The 20,444-nt window shown below is 43.0% G+C and overlaps 1 protein-coding gene across 5 annotated transcripts in view; it reads left to right on the top strand.

Annotated features, from left to right (window-relative positions):
- The first annotated feature begins 687 nt into the window (after positions 1 to 687).
- Positions 688 to 20,444, top strand: part of LOC140191638 (SH3 and cysteine-rich domain-containing protein 2-like) — a 248,317-nt gene continuing 228,560 nt past the window's right edge. For all 5 annotated transcript variants that reach the window (XR_011883864.1, XM_072249223.1, XM_072249222.1 and 2 more), the window contains exon 1: positions 688 to 852. Coding sequence is in view for 4 of the 5 variants with exons in the window: in XM_072249223.1 (XP_072105324.1) it covers positions 766 to 852 (87 nt within the window). In the remaining variant the exon portion in view is untranslated. The remainder of the gene's footprint in view (positions 853 to 20,444) is intronic.

Genomic DNA, 20,444 nt, shown 5'->3' with positions numbered 1-20,444 from the left:
TAACTCTCCTCCTAAGCTTTATGGTCTTATGCCCTAAGACAAGTTTTTCACTGGATCTTGGAACACCTAACAATATTAAAATAATTCCAATGCCAAAAAAGAGAAAAGAAAGCTGTGATCAATCACATCTGGGCACATATATTTAGCTTATGTTCATTGTTGGCTAAAATTTAAAAGAAAACTCTTTGTCTTCTCTCCAAGATGCTGAATCATGTTGGCATCTCCTCCCATAGCAGTGTCATTTGATGAGTAAATATCGCACTTTTCTAATTCAGTTAATAGAACATTCACAGTCAGTCTGATCAATGCAAATAAACGGGACTGAATAGAAGATTTCACGAGGAATATTATCGCTACTGAGCCAATCATCTTCAGGTAACTGAAGGCAATTGTAGTAGCTAATTGCTGCTTCCCATCTCACAACTCTACACACACAGGAACATCCAGCACAACATCAGTCCCGATCACATAATACTACCAAACCTTAATACACCCGCCCGCAGTCCGAGCAGCATCGCCCCTTTTCTCAGTTGCAGCCAATCACGGGCGCCGGTCAGGGTATCGTATTTGCAATGGCATATGCTAAAAAGGCGCGAGGAGCCAATCAGCGGGCGAGTGGGTGTGGTTAGGTTGATAATGTATCAAAGTTGTGGAGTGGGAGAAAAATACATATACTGGGCGCCCGTGCAGCTTGGAGATCGCTATACCGGTAATAAATATAGCATAAAAAGCAAACGGGGATTTAAAACCCGCATAAACAGGGTGATGACTGAAAACGAGACGGAAAGCGAACCTCAGAATACAGAACTCCAGAGGTCGCCTGGTTCTGTGTGCAGCCAGCAGGAAACAAAGGTAAGGCAAACGATATTGGGTCAAGTGATGGCAAATACTGGGGTGTGGGTCTGAAATAGGCACATCTTTCAAATAATCGCCATTGACACAGAATGGCCTGAATGACGAGTCTCAATGTTAAACTTTGAAGAAATATTTGCTTACGCCAAATTATTGTGTTAAATTACTTGCCAATAAGTCTGCATTTATATCTCACTTTTCTTTTGCAACGTTGGTGATCTAAAGCTGGGAGGTTACGTGGACAACTGTCCTAAAATAGGTTTTTCCGTTTCTCTTTAATTATTGCATATTTGGAGAGAGGTGGAGAGATTGTAGGCATATGGATACACGCGCTCGTTTCCTCGTTTCATTACTGCTGCTGAAATGCTCATTCGCACGGGAGATGTGCCAGTAACTGATGTACGCCTTTTACAAATTGTAAAAGGTGGGTGGGTGTGATGGGTAATTGCAGAAAGGACGTACACGTGGATGTGAAAATGGGATGGACTGTGACCACTTTCTCTCTGGCCACTCGCTCCACCTTTGTGCATATAACTCTTTATAACTGGGCCAGATACTGAGCCGGTCCGTCCTGGGTACAGTACTTGCGGGGTGTACTGTAGTTGGGCAAGAAATGTTCTTGGAGTTATGTACAAATCAATTAATGTACTCAGTCCTAAGTGTACCTCAGTTCTTCCAACCCTTTGAACACACATATTTCGGAGGACTCGGCATCACATACACGCTGTTGGGCGGAAGAATTAAAATGCTGTCTTCTGTATACAGCGATGATTTCTGGATGATTCACGAAGATCAGATATGAGAGTAGCTGTTAGCCCAACCCTGTGATGCAAGCGTACACTTGCATCACACTGAGACTGAGATTTGCAACAGAACGTGGCACATGGAGTGGATTAATCTAAAGTGCTGAATGACAAAATATATCAGAAATAACCTTCAACTGATCTTATATAATGTTTCAGGCCAGTGTGGGATACTGGATCAGCCTCCAGCTGTTCCAGAGGCTAATCCAGTATCCCACACTGACCTGAAGCAGCTCTTGAATTTAAGTAAATTTCTTGTCTTTTGTGGTACCCTATGAAATAGCTGGATTGTTCTAATATATACTGTACTCCAGGAAAGAAGCTCAGCTGTGCTGACCTGCTCTGATTTGTATGTGACTCCTGACCCTCTATTGTGATTAACTCTTAATGAGCACCTCCATTCCAGGAAGTTAGGACTGACAAATGCTGAATATTTCCAGTAAAGTCAAGGTCTCATGAATAAACAGTTATGTTGGTATCCAAATGTATCACATGATGTTGATTTCATTAGCTCAGTATTACATGCAGAAAATCACTTGATGTCCATTTTAAAATTCTGCATTCAAAATCTTAATGAGCTTCACAGTGCAGAAATGTTACCTCTTCTGCCTGAACTTGAACTTCAACAAATTTTAAAATGCCATCAGCAAATTCATCAGCTGATGCTGAGCCAAAGATTGTATGATTTGTGTATTAAAACACTTGCATATTTTAATTAAATGAAGATTAGTGTTGATGTTCCCGATCTGTCGGGACTGGCCTGTAATCATCAAGACTTGAGCCATTCCCAGAATCCTTATTGCCATCTGGGGGAAATAGAGCCCATGGTATTACAGGAAAGATACTAGCATGGATAGAAGATTGGCTGATTGGCAGGAGGCAAAAAGTGGAAATAAATGGGGCCTATTCTAGTTGGCTGCTGGTGACGAGTGGTGTTTCGCAGGGGTCAGTATTGGGACTGCTTCTTTTCGCATTCATATGTCAGTGACTTGGATGATGGAACTGATGGCTTTGTGGTCAAATTTGCGGATCATACCAAGATAGGTGGAGGGGCAGGTAGTGTTGAGGAAGCAGGGTGTCTGTGGAAGGACTTCGATAGATTGAGGGAATGGGCAAAGAAGTGGCAGATAGAATATAGTGTAGGGAAGTGCATGGTCAAAGGAATGGACTATTTTCTAAGTGGAGAGAAAATTCAAACATCAAAGTATTTGGGCTCGGGATTCCTTGTATAGGATTCACTAAAGGTTAATTACAGGTTGAGCCGGTGTTAGCATTCATTTCGAGAAGACTAGAATACAAAAGTAAGGATGTAATGTTGGGATTTCATAAGGTATTGGTCAGACTGCACTTGGAATATTGTGAGCAGTTTTGGGCCCCATATCTAAGAAAAGGTATGCTGGCATTGGAGAGGCTCATGACGAGATTCACGAAAATGATTCCAGGAATAAAAAGGTTAACATATGAGGAATATTTGGTTTTGGCCCTGTACTCACTGGAGTTTAAAAGAATGAATGGGGCATCTCTTTGAAACCTATCCAATATTGAAAGGCCTAGATAGAGTCGATGTGAAGAGGATGTTTCCTAGGATCAGAGGGCACAATCTCAATAGATGGGGCATCCATTAGAACAGATGAGAAGTAATCTTTTTCAGCCAGAGTGGTGAACCTGCAGAATTCATTGCCATTGAAGGCTGTGAAGGCCAAGTAATTGTGTATATTTAAAGTGAAGGTTTATAGATTCTTGGTTGGTCAGTCTGTCAAAGATTATGGGGAGAATGGGTTGAAAGGGATGTAATCAGCAGATTCGATGGGCTGAGTGGCCTAACTCTGCTCTTGTTTCATGGTCTTATGGAAAATCTTAAGGCTATTCAACAAAATTAGAATCAGGTTTAATATCACTGGCATATATAATGAAATTTGTTTTGTGGCATCAGTATAATGCAATACCTGAAAAAGCTATAAATTACAATCAGAAATGTATAAAACATTAATGCAAAAAGAGAGCAAAAGAAAAGTGAAATGGTATTTGTGTTGGTCCATTGTCCATTCAGAAGTCTGATGGCAGAGGGGAAGAAGCTGATCCTAAAACATTAAGTGTGTGTCTTCAGGCTCCTGTACCTCCTCCCTGATGGTAGCAATGAGAAGAGCATTCTTTAAGCATTATTTATTGATTAAAATCTATTCAATGTTTGGCTAAGTAGATGTTCACACATCTGGAGAATAAATGGCAATTATCACTAAAAAGTGAGTTTTTACTTGTTCTATTTGAGGGTGTTTGTGTGCCCTTTGAAAGTTTTATTTCCTCTGACACTTTTCCACCTTTTAACACCTTGGTGATTTTTCACACATGAGCTCAGACATCAAGAGACAGAAAGCTGTGATATGGCAAGCTACAGTAGTGGTAGGCACTCCCATCAAGTTCCCAACTTGATTGTGGGAAATGATTTTTGTTTTTACTTTTCCTACTTCAGATACATGGGAGCCAACTATAGAACATAAAATGAGTGGGTTCAATTTTGACCAAGTGTAGTGGACCTTGTGCTACTGTTTTTTAATTGTAATCCACCAGATTCAAAAACAGCCAATTCCTTTCAACCATTCTGTTCTTGAACCAACGGGCAAAAACTTAATCACTGCAGTTTGGCAATGCTATTATCATTTCGCACTGAAATGGACCTTATTTTTGTTCTAATTTTATCTCAATAAATAAAATAAACAATGTCGAATAAGTCCTCTGAACTGTCACCCAGCAACCCGATTTAACCCTAGCCTAATCGTGGGGCAATTTACAATGACTTATTAACCTACTAACCGGTACGTCTTTGGATTGTGAGTGAAAACTGGAGCACCCAGAGAAACCCTATGCATTCCACAGGGAGGGCATGCAGACTCCTTGCAGAGGACATTGGAATTGAACTCCAAATTCTGATGCCCTGAACTGTAATAGTGTCATGCTAACCGCTACACTACCACGGTGCTCTGAAAACTGTGCTTTCTGGTAAACGAAATTGTGTGATTCATGTTTAATTTGTTTTTGTGCATATTACTAATATGCAATGTGCCTGTGATGCTACTGTAAGTTTTTCATTGCACCTATGCATACATATACTTGTGCATATGACAATAAACTCAACTCTGACTCAGTTTTTCCTCTATATTTCTTCAATCGCATCTGTGATTTCTGGTCTGAGTGGTCATATCCTGTCTGTGACATGGAATTGCAAAGACTCCATCTTTGAGCAAGGGATGATGGGGAAAAAAGTGTCAATGTCTCTGCTTTTGATTCCCAAAACCTTTGGAATGTTGGACCATATTGTATACTTGTATTGCTGATAGAGTTAACTAACCAGATTGTATGAAAATTTGGTCAACACAGAAACTCTCAGTGTATTTAAAGTGCACAAACCTTGAGGTGTATTATCGATCCGGAGCGAGGTAAAATGGGTTTGGGGTGGAAATGTCTGTCCTGGCATGGACACTGTTAGCTAGTTAATTAAGCCCATCACCCATAATGGGGCACAGGGTGCGAACAGCAGCTTGCCAGAGTCCTCTGTCCTGGGCCAGTCTTTCAGGTTGTCCTTGGGTGCAGATCATCTTTAAAAATCCATCCTCTCCCAGGGATGAGGTCTTTGGAGCTTCTGTCAGGGTTTCTGTAGCTCTGGGTTTTTAACAGGATGGGGTTGCTAGCCCCTTGCCCAACCCTCCTCCTTTCACAGCTGGGGTTGGACGAGCAATGGACAATGTGGACTATGCTATTTTTTATTTTCTCTTTAAAGCTTTTATTTGTATTTTAACTTAATTCCTTCCCACTCCAAACTGGGTGCAGTTACATCAATTGAAAACAGGAAGAACACGAAGCAGTATGAAGTTGCTTTGCTTTCCTATTAAGGGGTCTATTGCAAACTGCTTTAAATAATGGTTGCCCTGTCTCTGGAAATGGAATAGCTTTATTACTTTTGCCGATATTTCAGAACTGTTTTGTTATCCTGATGACTTTTTCTCAGTGTAACTCTGGAGATGTCATTCCTTGAGGTGACCAAGAGTTTTCGACCTGAAATGGCAACTGTTTCTCTTTCCACAGATGCTGTCTATGCCTGCAGGTTTTCATTTTCATTTTATTAGGGAGGGGGACTAATTGCTTCATGGCTTCCAAAGTTTTTGGGATTGTGGAATTAACATCACCATGAAAGTATTGCCCCATAATTTTAAAATGAAGGGTGTACAGTTAGACAAATATTCTGGAGCTATTGATTTTAAAATTCAAAGTACATATATGTCAACATTTACAACCCTGATATTCATTTTCTTGTAGGCATACTCCAAAAAACTATAATAGAATAATAACCATAAGAGAATCAGTGAAGGACCGCACAAACTTGGGTGCAAATACAAAAAGAAATAATCATTGTTTATTATTGAGAACATGAGATGAGTCTTTGAAAATGAGTCCATTGTTTCGGGGAACATTTCAATGATGGGGCAGATGAAGTTGCGTGAAGTTATTCCTTTTGGTTCAAGAGTCTGATGGTTAAGGGGTAATAACTCGGCGGTTGATCGGGACAGGACTGCGCAAGCACGTGCAAGTCAGTCCGTGAGTCAGCGGGAGTATTTAAAAGAGAGCAGTTTGACGGAGCGGGTGATGTTGTAGCAGGCAACGGAGAAGTGGGAGACAGAGTAGGAAGGCTTTGGCTCGAGAGGCTTCGGCGAGCAGAGGCTGAGGACGAGCTTCACTCCAAGTGAGGTAAGGCTGGGTAAGTTCCTTTAAAAGGAGAACGATCTGCAGCGGTATTTTATTTGAAGCAAGGAAGGCGGCGAGGCTGTAGCGTATTGGTTAGGTCATGACAGCTGAGATCGGCCCTGTGGTTTGTTCCTCCTGCAGCATGTGGGAAATCAGGGATACTTCCAGTGTCCCTGACGACTATGTGTGCAGGAAATGTGTCCAGCTGCAGCTTCTGGCAGACCGCATTGAATGGCTGGAGCTGTGATTGGATTCATACTGGAGCATCCGCGATGCTGAGAAAGTCGTGAATAGCACGTTCAGTGAGTTGGCTACACCGTAGGTAAAGGCTAAACAGGCAGAAAGGGAATGGGTGGCCACTAGACAGCGTAGCAGTAGGCAGGTAGTGCAGGAGTCCCCTGAGGTCATCTCCCTCCTAAACAGATATACTGTTTTGGATACTGTTGGGGGAGATGTCTCTATCAGGGGAAGGCAGCAGCAGCCGAGCTCATGGCACCATGGGTGGTTCTGCGGCACAGGAGGGAAGGAAAAGGAGTGGGAGAGCTATAGTGATAGGGGATTTGATTGTAAGGGGAATAGATAGGCGTTTCTACGGCCGCAAACGAGACTCCAGGAGGGTATGTTGCCTCCCTGGTGCAAGGGTCAAGGATGTCTCTGAGTGGCTGCAGGGCATTCTGGAGTGGGAGGGTGAACAGCTAGTGGTCGTGGTGCACATATAGGTAAGAAACGGGATGGGATCCTACAAGGCGAATTTAGGGAGTTAGGAGATAAACTAAAAAGTAGGACCACAAAGGTAATAATCTCTGGATTACTACCAGTGCCACGTGCTAGTCAGAGTAGAAATAGGAGGATATTTCAGATGAATATGTGGCTCGAAAAATGGTGCAAGGGGGAGGGATTCAAATTTCTGGGGCATTCAAACCAGTTCTGGAGGAGGTGGGATCGGTACAAACAGGATGGTCTGCACCTGGGCTGGACTGGAACCAATGTCCTAGGGGGAGCGTTTACTACTGTTGTTCAGGAGGATTTAAACTAATGTGGCAGGGGGATGGGAACAAGTGCAGAGAGACAGGGGTGTAAAATGAGGGTAGAAGCAAAAAGTAGTAAGGTGAATAGTAAAAGTGGCAGGCAGGCAAATCCAGGGCAAAAATAAAAAAGGAACACTCACAATGCGCTGGAGGAACTCAGCAGGTCAGTCAGCATCAGTTGAAAAGATTAGTCGACGTTTCGGGTCGAAACCCTTTGTCAGGACTGAAGGAAGAACTTTGGGGAGGGTTTGAAGAATGCTGGTAGTTGAAAAAAAACAGTAATTTGAGACAAAGGGGAGGGGGAGGGGAAGCAGGGAGGTGATTAGCAGGAGAACAATGTGCAGTAGTAGAAGGAGGCGGAACTATGAGGGAGGTGATGTGAAATGGGGATAAAGGAAGGGAGGGGGGAGGGAATTACCGGAAGTTGGAGAGTCCTATGTTAATACCAAGGGGCTGGAGACTACCTAGACGGTATATGAGGTGTTGCTCCTCCAACCTGAGTTTAGCCTCATCATGGCAGTAGAGGATGCCATGTATGGACATATCTGAATGGGAATGGGAAGCAGAGTTGAAGTGGGTGGCTACCGGAAGATCCTGTCTGTTGTGGCAGACGGAGTGGAGGTGCTCGACGAAGTGGTCTCCCAATCTGCGTTGGGTTTCACCGATGTAGAGGAGGCCGCACCAGGAGCACCGGATGCAATAGATGACCCCAACAGATTCACAAGGGAAGTGTTGCCTCACCTGGAAGGACTGTTTGGGGCCCTGAATGTTGGCAAGAGAGGAGGTGTTGGGACAGGTGTAGCACTTACGCTTACAGGGATAAGTGCCGGGTGGGAGATCCGTGGGGATGGACGTGCGGATAAGTGAAACCCGACGCAGATTGGGGGACCACTTCATCGAGCACCTCCACTCCGTCCGCCACAACAGACAGGATCTTCCGGTAGCCATCCACTTCAACTCTGCTTCCCATTCCCATTCAGATATGTCCATACATGGCCTCCTCTACTGCCATGATGAGGCTAAACTCAGGTTGGAGGAGCAACACCTCATATACCGTCTAGGTAGTCTCCAGCCCCTTGGTATTAACATAGAACTCTCCAACTTCCGGTAATTCCCTCCCCCCTCCCTTCCTCTATCCCTATTTCACATCACCTCCCTCATAGTTCCGCCTCCTTCTACTACTGCGCATTGTTCTCCTGCTAATCACCTCCCTGCTTCCCCTCCCCCTACCCTTTGTCTTTCAAATTACTGTTTTTTTTCAACTACCAGCAATCTTCAAACCCTCCCCAAAGTTCTTCCTTCAGTCCTGACAAAGGGTTTCGACCCGAAACGTCGACTAATCTTTTCAACTGATGCTGACTGACCTGCTGAGTTACTCCAGCGCATTGTGAATGTTCCTTTGACAACAGCATCTGCAGATTATTTTGTGTTTACAAAAATAAAAAAGGGCCACTTTTCAACATAATTGTATAAGTGTTGTAAAAGCAAGCCTGAAGGCTTTGTGTGTCAATGCAAGCAGCATTCGTAACAAGGTGGATGAATTGAATGTGCAGATAGTTATTAATGAATATGATATAGTTGGGATCACAGAGACATGGCTCCAGGGTGACCAAGGATGGGAGCTCAACACTCAGGGATATTCAATATTCAGGAGGAATAGACATGAAAGAAAAGGAGGTGGGTGGTATTGCTGGTTAGAGAGGAGATTAACACAATAGAAAGGAAGGACGTTAGCCGGGAGGATGTGGAATCGATATGGGTAGAGCTGCATAACACTAAGGGGCAGAAAACGCTGGTGGGAGTTGTGTACAGGCCACCTAACAGTAGTAGTGAGGTTGGGGATGGCATTAAACAGGAAATTAGAAATGCGTGCAATAAAGGAACAGCAGTTATAATGGGTGACTTCAATCTACATACAGATTGGGTGAACCAAATTGGTAAGGGTGCTGAGGAAGAGGATTTCTTGGAATGTATGCGGGATGGTTTTTTGAACCAACATGTCGAGGAGCCAACTAGAGAGCAGGCTATTCTGGACTGGGTTTTGAGCAATGAGGAAGGGTTAATTAGCAATCTTGTCGTGAGAGGCCCCTTGGGTAAGAGTGACCATAATATGGTGGAATTCTTCATTAAGATGGAGAGTGACATAGTTAATTCAGAAACAAAGGTTCTGAACTTAAAGAGGGGTAACTTTGAAGGTATGAGACGTGAATTAGCTAAGATAGACTGGCAAATGACACTTAAAGGATTGACAGTGGATATGCAATGGCAAGCATTTAAAGATTGCATGGATGAACTACAACAATTGTTCATCCCAGTTTGGCAAAAGAATAAATCAAGGAAGGTAGTGCACCGGTGGCTGACAAGAGAAATTAGGGATAGTATCAATTCCAAAGAAGAAGCATACAAATTAGCCAGAGAAAGTGGCTCACCTGAGGACTGGGAGAAATTCAGAGTTCAGCAGAGGAGGACAAAGGGCTTAATTAGGAAGGGGAAAAGGATTATGAGAGAAAACTGGCAGGGAACATAAAAACTGACTGTAAAAGCTTTTATAGATATGTAAAAAGGAAAAGACTGGTAAAGACAAATGTAGGTCCCCTACAGACAGAAACAGGTGAATTGTTTATGGGGAGCAAGGACATGACAGACCAATTGAATAATTACTTTGGTTCTGTCTTCACTAAGGAGGACATAAATAATCTTCCAGAAATAGTAGGGGACAGAGGGTCCAGTGAGATGGAGGAACTGAGCGAAATACATGTTAGTAGGGAAGTGGTGTTAGGTAAATTGAAAGGATTGAAGGCAGATAAATCCCCAGGGCCAGATGGTCTGCATCCTAGAGTGCTTAAGGAAGTAGCCCAAGAAATAGTGGATGCATTAGTGATAATTTTTCAAAACTCGTTAGATTCTGGACTAGTTCCTGAGGATTGGAGGGTGGCTAATGTAACCCCACTTTTTAAAAAAAGGAGGGAGAGAGAAACCGGGGAATTATAGACCGGTTAGCCTAACGTCGGTGGTGGAGAAACTGCTGGAGTCAGTTATCAAAGATGTGATAACAGCACATTTGGAAAGCGGTGAAATCATCGGACAAAGTCAGCATGGATTTGTGAAAGGAAAATCATGTCTCACGAATCTCATAGAATTTTTTGAGGATGTAACAAGTAGAGTGGATAGGGGAGAACCAGTGGATGTGGTGTATTTGGATTTTCAAAAGGCTTTTGACAAGGTCCCACACAGGAGATTAGTGTGCAAACTTAAAGCACACGGTATTGGGGGTAAGGTATTGATGTGGATGGAGAATTGGTTAGCAGACAGGAAGCAAAGAGTGGGAATAAACGGGACCTTTTCAGAATGGGAGGCGGTGACTAGTGGGGTACCACAAGGCTCAGTGCTGGGACCCCAGTTGTTTGCAATATATATTAATGGCTTGGATGAGGGAATTAAATGCAGCATCTCCAAGTTTGCGGATGACACGAAGCTGGGCGGCAGTGTTAGCTGTGAGGAGGATGCTAAGAGGATGCAGGGTGACTTGGATAGGTTAGGTGAGTGGGCAAATTCATGGCAGATGCAATTTAATGTGGATAAATGTGAGGTTATCCACTTTGGTGGCAAGAACAGGAAAACAGATTATTATCTGAATGGTGGCCGATTAGGAAAAGGGGAGGTGCAACGAGACCTGGGTGTCATTGTACACCAGTCATTGAAAGTGGGCGTGCAGGTACAGCAGGCGGTGAAAAAGGCGAATGGTATGCTGGCATTCATAACAAGAGGATTCAAGTACAGGAGTAGGGAGGTACTACTGCAATTGTACAAGGCCTTGGTGAGACCACACCTGGAGTATTGTGTGCAGTTTTGGTCCCCTAATCTGAGGAAAGACATTCTTGCTGTAGAGGGGGTACAAAGAAGGTTCACCAGATTGATTCCTGGGATGGCAGGACTTTGATATGATGAAAGACTGGATCGACTAGGCTTATACTCGTTGGAATTTAGAAGATTGAGGGGGGATCTGATTGAAACATATAAAATTCTAAAGGGATTGGACAGGCTAGATGCAGGAAGATTGTTCCTGATCTTGGGGAGGTCCAGAATGAGGGGTCACAGTTTGAGGATAAAGGGGAAACCTTTTAGGACTGAGATGAGGAAAAACTTCTTCACACAGAGAGTGGTGACTCTGTGGAATTCTCTGCCACAGGAAACAGTTGAGGCCAGTTCATTGGCTATATTTAAGAGGAAGTTAGATATGGCCCTTGTGGCTACGGGGATCAGGGGGTATGGAGAGAAGACAGGTGTAGGGTTTTGAGTTGGATGATCAGCCATGATCGTACTGAATGGCAGTGCAGTCTCGAAGGGCTGAATGGCCTACTCCTGCACCTATTTTCTATGTTTTAATGTTTCTATGTAACTGAATCTGTTGGTGTGAGTCCTGAGGCTCCTGTATCACCTTCCTGATGGCAGCGGTAGAAGAGAAAATGCTTTGGGTGATGAGGGTTGCTGCTTTCCTGTGACAATGCTTTGTGTAGATGTGATGGACTGGGCTGTATCCATTAATTTTTGTAGGATTTTCTGTTCAAGGGCATTAGTGTTTCCATACCACGTTGTGATACAACCAGCCAATATACTCACCACTGCACGTCTATAGATTTATCACCTTCTGCCATGGAATGTGGAGGTTGAAAAAGAGGACAACAGTGGAATAATTGGGAAGGAGAATATAACATTTAACCATTTGAGTTTGTTATGCCAGATACAGATTCGTTTATTGTCATACATTCTAGGATGCATTGAAATTCCCTATGAAACAGGACTTCAATCATATTTCTTGCTCACATGAGACCCGCAGAATAAATGTATAATAAAAAGCACAAAAACAGCAAAGGTACAAGGAATAGCAGTTTACAAAGGCATAGTGACACTAACAAAAGAAAATAGATTTAAGTCTTTGACAACATGGCAACACCCTCAGGAAGGGGATAAGAACGAGGTGATTGGCTCCGATATCTGACTGCAGTGGGGAAGAAGTTGTTTTGATTCTGTTAAGTCGTGCCTATCATATCTCTATTTGAATTGCCAGATTTGTATTTAACTCTTTTTACCAAGCTGAAATTGATCAGACTTTATCCTAAGTGATTCAGTTACCTCAGTTTTCATAGATGCTTGCAGTGGATAATGCCAAAATTGTTCAGTGTTTTATTTTAAGTGGGGGAAAAAATTTTCACTTTGCTCCCTAATTTATGATGGGTTCATTTTCTTGCTTGATATGAGTTGAGTTGGAAGATGATAAGATGATGGAAGGAACTAGGTCAATGGGTTAAATTAACTTATTTTATGCCTTTTTTGACATTACAATACAGAAGCTGGGTGAGTGCCATAGTTTACAGAAAGCTCTGGAGCTGATTGCAGGAGGCCATGTAGTTATGCAACACTGTTCAAAATTTGTCATATATTTGAGAGGAATTAAAAAGGAATTATGAAAAATTCAAAATACAAATTGTCACAAGCAAGTAAATAGGATTAGAGCAGAGTGCTCTAGTGTGGAACTAGTATTGACAGTTTTGTGATGAGCAATGCATCCTTCCCCTGTGGAGAGAAATGCAGTTTTTTTAAAAAAAAGAATTTTGACTATGGATAGAAGGAGATCTGCAAATCATTATGTGCCAATCGTGCTTCATTATTCTAGGCAAAGTAAACATTAACACAGGAGGTTCAGCAGATGCTGGAAATCCAGAGAGAGAAACAAAATGCTGGAGGAACTCATCAGGTCAGGCAGCATCTATGGAAAAGAGTAAACAGTCGATGTCAAGCCAGTCCTGATGAAGGATGTCTGCTGAAACGTTGACTGTTTATTCCCCTCCGTAGATGCTGCCTGACCAGATGAGTTCCTCCAGTGTTTTGTGTCTGTGTTGCTCTGGATTTCAAGCATTTGCAGAATCTCTGGTGTTATGAATCACAATTCTACCACCTTTTGGGATTTGAAAGGATTCAGTGGTGGAGAGGCAAGGGGCCAAGAAAATAGTGAAATGATATTGCTTTTCGTCCCCTACACACACATCAATATTACATAACTCTGGCAATTGTACTGAATGTTGGCCGTGACAATGAAACAGATTATCTTAAGTGTCTACAGTAAAACTCCAATTGTCTGCTGTCTGATCCTGTGGAAATCCTCATGCAACACAAAATGCTGGAGGAACTCAGCAGGTCAGTCAGTATCTATGGAGAGGAATAAAGAGGGGATGTTTCAGGCTGAGAGTCTTCAGGATAATCTGACCTCACCTATTACCTTCCAGCTTGTACTTCTTCCCTTCCTCCCCACCTTCTTAATTGGGCTTCTTCCCCCTTCCTTTTCAGTTCTGATGAAGGGTCTTGTCCCAAAAGTTTGTCTGTTTGTTCAATTCTGTTAATGCTGCCTGACCTGAGTTCCTCCTGCATTTTGAATGTGTTGCACCAAAATTTAAATACTGCTAAACTGAAGATGGGTGGAGTCATTTTTACCATGTTAGTAGTGCTATAATAAAGATTCTTTTGAGAACATATCTGAACACAGCTGTTTTCAGAAGACCCGCTGTGATCTGTTTTGGCTATGTTAATGTTGGTACAATGCAAGTACTGTATCTCTGAAGTAAATTTCACATTTTTAATGTTTTAATATACAGTATTTGCAGTGAGAGCTAGAATATTGGTCCCATCATTATCAGTTCTGCTTTGCTTTGTGGTGTTGTAACATTGTAATATTCCAGGACAATAATGCCGCTTCATTACCGAGCATGATTTCCATTCCGGCTCCCCTTTTGCTCATTCTCTTCTCCTCACCTGCCTATCACCTCCCTCTAGTACCCCTCCTCCTTCACTTTCTCCTGCAGTCTACTCTCCTCTCATATCAGATTCATCCTTCAGCCCTTAACTTTTCCACCTATTACCTCCCAGCTTCTCACTTGATCACCCCTTCACCAACCACCTTTCAATTTGCCTGACTTCTTCCCCCTTACTTTCTAGTGCTGATTAAGGATCTTGGCCTGAAACAGTGACTGGTTATTCCTTCCCATAGATGCTGCCTGTCCTGCTGAGATCTTCCAATATTTTGTGTGCTATCCTGTGTTGCTCTGGATTTCCAGAATTTGGAGAAGTGTTGGACTTTTTGAAGTTATTTATCTCACTGTTATTTTTAAGTGTTCATGGAAATAGTTGCATAGACATTGGATACTCCTCATTGCTCCCTCCCATGTACTCCACAAAACAACGTAGAATGACAACAATTGATCAGCTGTTGTATGGACGTTCTTGAGACAAATTCCCAATTAAAATAAGATTATACAAGGGCCAATGAAACTCATTTCGTGTTGGAACAATAGTCAAGAGAGACTTTTATTCCCAAATGCATCAGAAGCTGGAGTTCTAAGGATTATGATGGCAGCCTCTAACTCGTTTTACCTGACACTTAAGATAATCAATTTCATTGTCATGGCCATTTTCAGTACAATAGTGATAAGTGTCCATAGGAGAAAATAAAGCCATTTCACCACTTCCCTGGCCCTTGCCTCTTCACCATTGAATGCTTTCAAATCCCAAAGAAGGTAGAATAGTGACAAAGGAGAATTGACAGATGTTGAGTACTTGGATTTTCAGAAGGCCATATGAGGCTGCTTAACAAGATAGATAGATAGATAGGTATACTTTATTGATCCCGAGGGAAATTGGGTATGAGCCCATGGTATGACAGCATGGATAGAGGAATTGGCTGATTGACAGGAGACGAAGTGGGAATAAAGGGAGCCATTTCTTGTTGGCTGGGTTTGGTTTTGGGTCACTTTTTAAGCTATATGTGAATGATTTCAATGACAAAATTGATGGCTCCACAGCCAAGTTTGCAGATGATATGAAGATAGGTGGAGGGCCAGGTAGTGTTGAGGAAGCAGGGAGGCTGCAGAAGGACTTGTGTTAGGAGAATGGACAAAGAAATGGCAGATTGGATACAGTGTCAGGGAGTATATGGTCATGCACTTTGGTAGAAGAAATAAAAGCGTAGACTGTTTACTAAATGTGCAGAAATTTCAAAAATCAGAGGTGAAAAGGGACTTGAGCCCTTGTACAGGATTCCCTAAAGGATAACTTGCATGTTGAATCTGGTGAGGAAAGTAACTGCAATCTTAGCATTAATTTTGAGAGGACTGGAATATAAAAGCAAGAATGTAATGCTGAGTCTTTATAAGGCACTGGTGTATTATCAGCAATTTTGGGGCCCTTGTCTAAGAAAGGATGTGCTGGCATTAAAGATGGTTCAGAGGAGATTTACGAGAAAGATTCATATGAGGAGCATTTGATGGCTCTGGGCCTGTACATGCTGGAATTTAGAAGAATTGTTGGGGCGGGGGAATGTCATTGAAACTAATCGCATAATTCAAAGTCCTAGATAGAGTGGATGTGGAGAGAATATTTCCTATTGAGGGGGATTCTAGGACCAAAGGGCACAACCTCGGAATAGAGGGACATCCATTTAGAACTGAGATGGGGAATTTGTTTTGACAAAAGGTGGTGAATCTATAGAATTCATTGCCACGGGTGGCTGTGGAGGCCAGGTCATTGAATGTACTTAAAGTGGAGGTTAATAGGTTCTTAATTAGTCAGGTTGTGAAAGGTTAAGGGAAGAAGGCAGGAGAATGGGGTTGAGAGAGAAAACGGATTAGCCATGATAAAATAGCAAAACAGAATGAATAGGCTGAATGGCCTAATTCTGCTCTTATATTTTCTGAGGAACAAACACAATGCTAAAGGAACTTGACAGGTCAGGCAGCGTCTATGGGGGAGGAGTAAACAATCAATGTTGTGGCCTGTGACCCTTCATCAGGACGTGTGATACAAAAGTGGAATTATGATGCTATTTTGCTTCCCAAAGTATAATCTTGTCTTACAATTTATTTGTTTTTAAGTAATCTTTATATAGCAGCCAAGAGATAGTCTAACACAAGACATTGTGTGCAAGAGATTGAATATGCGGAAGTTGATGAGAATTTTGGAGAATAAAATGGGATTTGTGTAGATTTATCCTTGATGATTGATGTGGAGTTAGTGGGCCAATGGGTTTGTTTCCATTGTATATGAATCACTGACTCCAATTCTGATAATGTAATTGGATCTCTTGGAAGACTTCAGTTTTAATCTGACATCAAAATTGGGTTAAAGTATACTTGGAAATGGGTCTCAAGTAACCAGGTTAGAGCAAAGAAGTCAAAATCCTAGTTCATGTTTCAATATTACATATTGTTTCCTGTAGTGGGCACAGCCTCAATAGAAAAACATCTCTGTAGAACAGAGAGGAATTCCTTTAGCCAGAGGGTAGGGAACCTGGAATGCATTGCCACAAACTGCTGTGGAGGTCAAGTCATTTGGGTATATTTAAAGTGGAGTTTGAGAGTTTCTTGATTAGTAAGGGAGTCAAAGGTTACGGGAAAAAGGCAGGGGAATGGGGTTGGGAGGGAAAATAAATCAACCATGATGGAATGGCGAAGACAACTTGATGGGCTAATTCTGTTCTGTCTTGTGGTCTTGATTATCTCTAATTGTGTGTTTATATATGGTTAACCAATTCCTAGTAATGAAACAATGAGTAGCCTTGTAAATTTACATTGCATTCCTATAAATGAAAGTGCAGCTTTAACATTTCATTCAATAACATTTTCAAGGCCCTCTGGCCTCTGTAGTTTGGATAAGACAGGTAGAATATTCTTCTGATTTTGAAAATCATTTGAAGTGCAATGACCTGTCTGTTCTTTGTACAGAAATTAAGCACCAGTCAATAAAATTGAAATTAGTCATAGAAAAGTACAGCACAACAGGCCCTTTAATCTGTGTTCAAACTTTTAAACTTCCTACCCCTATCAGCCTGAAGTGGGACCATATCCCTCCACACCCCTACTATCCATGTACCTATCCAAACTTCTCTTAAATGTTGAAATCGAGCCTGCATGCACCACTTGCACTGAGAACTCATTCCAAACTCTCATGACTACCCTGAGTAAAGAAGTTTCTCCTCGTGTTCCCCTTAAACTTTTCACCTTTAACCTCTTGTAGTCCCACCCAACCTCGGTGGGGGAAGAAAAACCTATTTTAAACATTTACCCTATGTATACCCCTCATAATTTACCTCTATCAAATTTCCCCTCAATCTTCTATGTTCAAAGGAACCTATTCAATCTTTCCTTATAACTTGGATCCTCCAGTCACGGCAACATCACTGTAAATTTTCTCTACTTTTTCAACCTTATTTACATCTTTCCAGTAGGTAGGTGACCAAAACTGCACACAATACTCCAAATTAGGCCCCAACAATGTCTTGTATGACTTCAACATAACATCCATCTCCTGTACTCAATACTTTGATTTATGATGGCAAATATGCCAAAAGCTTTCTTTTTGACCCTATCTACGTGTGACGCCACTTTCAATGAATTGTGGACCTGTATTCCCAGATCCCTTTGTTCCATCGCACATCTCAGTGTCCTACTGTTCACTGGGTAAGATCTGCCCGGGTTGGTCCTACTGAATTGTAGCACCTCGCACTTGCCTGCATTGAATTCCATCTGCCACTTTTGTTTTTTCCCAGCCCCTTTTTCCAGCTGGTCCAGATCCTGCTGCAAGTTCTGATAGTTTTTCTTGCTGCCCAATATATCCCACTTCTTGGTGTCATCTGCAAATTTGCTGATTCAGTTACTACATTATCATCCAGCCCATTGATATAGATGACAAACAACAAATCTAGCACCAATCCTTGCTGCACTCCAGTAGTCACAGGGCTTCAGCCAGAGGTTCAAAGCTTTAACCTTCATCTGCGAGACACAGAAGAAATTTGGCATCTTCCTTTTTGTCAGAGAAGCTCTTGGCATTCAGAATCAAAGGCAAACTACTCAAAATTGAAAATGGATTAACGGGCCTGGGCTTCAATGGTATATCCAACCTACATTCAGTGGCCACTCTTTTTTTTTTGTTTGGGTACAGGAGTGGAACTCGGCTGCTATAGCTAGTCCACTTTAAAGCTCAACATTTGGAGAAGGAAGTCTGAGAATCGGAGCGGGAGTGCGGAGGAAGCCATTTATGAATTTTTCGTTTTTTTTTCCATCGGCGTTCAGAGAGGTGGGACTGCACTGGCATGTGACGTCGGGTAGTGAAGCGCAGAAGATTTAAAAGGAACACAGCCTCATACAGCGGACAGCGTAATTTGCGGGCGGCAGAGTGAGCCGGGAGCAGGGTGAAGGCGAAAGGGCTTCGGCTCAACGGGCTTAGGCGGAAACGGGCGAGGTGAGCAAGGTTTGGTATTCATTTTTTGTTGTTATTTGAGGAGAGGTGAAGTATGAGTGTGAGGGCAGCTTGTTCTCGGTGCCGGATGTGGGAGGTCCTGGAGTCTCCAGGCCTCCCGGTCGTCCACATCTGCGCCAGGTGCACCAAGATGTAGCTCCCAAGAGACCACATTAGGGAACTGGAGCTGCAGTCAGGGAGAGTGAGGAGTTGATAGAGAGGAGTTACAGGCAGGTAGTCACACTGGGGCCACGGGATGCAGACAAGTGGGTCACGGTTAGGAGGGGGAAGGGGAAGAGTCAGGTAATAGAGAGTACCCCGGTGGCTGTGTCCCTTGACAATAGGTACTCCTGTTTGAGTACTGTTGGCGGGGACAGCTTACCTGGGGGAAGCGACAGTGGCCGTGCCTCCGGCACAGAGTCCGGGCCTGTAGCTCAGAAGGGTAGGGAAAGGAAGAGGATGGCAGTTGTAATAGGGGACTCGATAGTAAGGGGGTTAGATAGGCGATTCTGTGGACACAGTCCAGAGACCCGGATGGTAGCTTGCCTTCCTGGTGCCAGGGTCCGGGATATTTCTGATTGCGTCCAAGATATCCTGAAGTGGGAGGGTGAGGAGCCAGAAGTCGTCGTACATATAGGTACCAATGCCATAGGTAGGAAAAGGGAAGAGGTCCTGAAAGGAGAATATAGGGAGTTAGGAAGGGAGTTGAGAAAAAGGACCTCAAAGTAGTAATCTCTGGATTACTGCCTGTGCCACGCGACAGTGAGAGTAGGAATGCAGTGAGGTGCAGGATAAATGTGTGGCTGAGGGATTGGAGCAGGGGGCAGGGATTCAAGTTTTTGGATCATTGGGACCTCTTTTGGCGCAGGTGTGACCTGTACAAAAAGGACGGGTTACACTTGAATCCTAGGGGGACCAATATCCTGGCAGGGAGATTTGCGAGGGCTACTGAGGTGACTTTAAACTAGAATGGTGGCGGGGTGGGAATCAAATTAAAGAGACTAGGAGAGAGGAGGTTAGTTCACAACAGGGGGATGGGAACAAGTGCAGAGAGACAGAGGGTAGAAGCAAAAAGTAGTAAGGTGAAAAGTAAAAGTGGCAGGCCAGCAAATCCAGGGCAAAAATCAAAAAGGGCCACTTTTCAACATAATTGTATAAGGGCTAAGAGTGTTGTAAAAGCGAGCCTGAAGGCTTTGTGTGTCAATGCAAGGAGCATTTGTAACAAGGTGGATGAATTAAAAGTGCAAATTGTTATTAATGAATATGATATAGTTGGGATCACAGAGACATGGCTCCAGGGTGACCAAGGATGGGAGCTCAACATTCAGGGATATTCAATATTCAGGAGGGATAGACATGAAAGAAAAGGAGGTGGGGTGGCATTGCTGGTTAGAGAGGAGATTAACGCAATAGAAAGGAAGGACATTAGCCGGGAGGATGTGAAATCGATATGGGTAGAGCTGCATAACACTAAGGGGCAGAAAACACTGGTGGGAGTTGTGTACAGGCCACCTAACAGTAGTAGTGAGGTTGGGGATGGCATTAAACAGGAAATTAGAAATGCGTGCAATAAAGGAACAGCAGTTATAATGGGTGACTTCAATCTACATACAGACTGGGTGAACTAAATTGGTAAGGGTGCTGAGGAAGAGGATTTCTTGGAATGTATGCAGGATGGTTTTTTGAACCAACATGTCGAGGAACAAACTAGAGAGCAGGCCATTCTCGACTGGGTATTGAG

Source organism: Mobula birostris, chromosome X (assembly GCF_030028105.1).
Source record: "Mobula birostris isolate sMobBir1 chromosome X, sMobBir1.hap1, whole genome shotgun sequence".
NCBI classification, from domain to species: domain Eukaryota; kingdom Metazoa; phylum Chordata; class Chondrichthyes; order Myliobatiformes; family Myliobatidae; genus Mobula; species Mobula birostris.
This window is presented reverse-complemented; position numbering and strand designations above follow the sequence as displayed.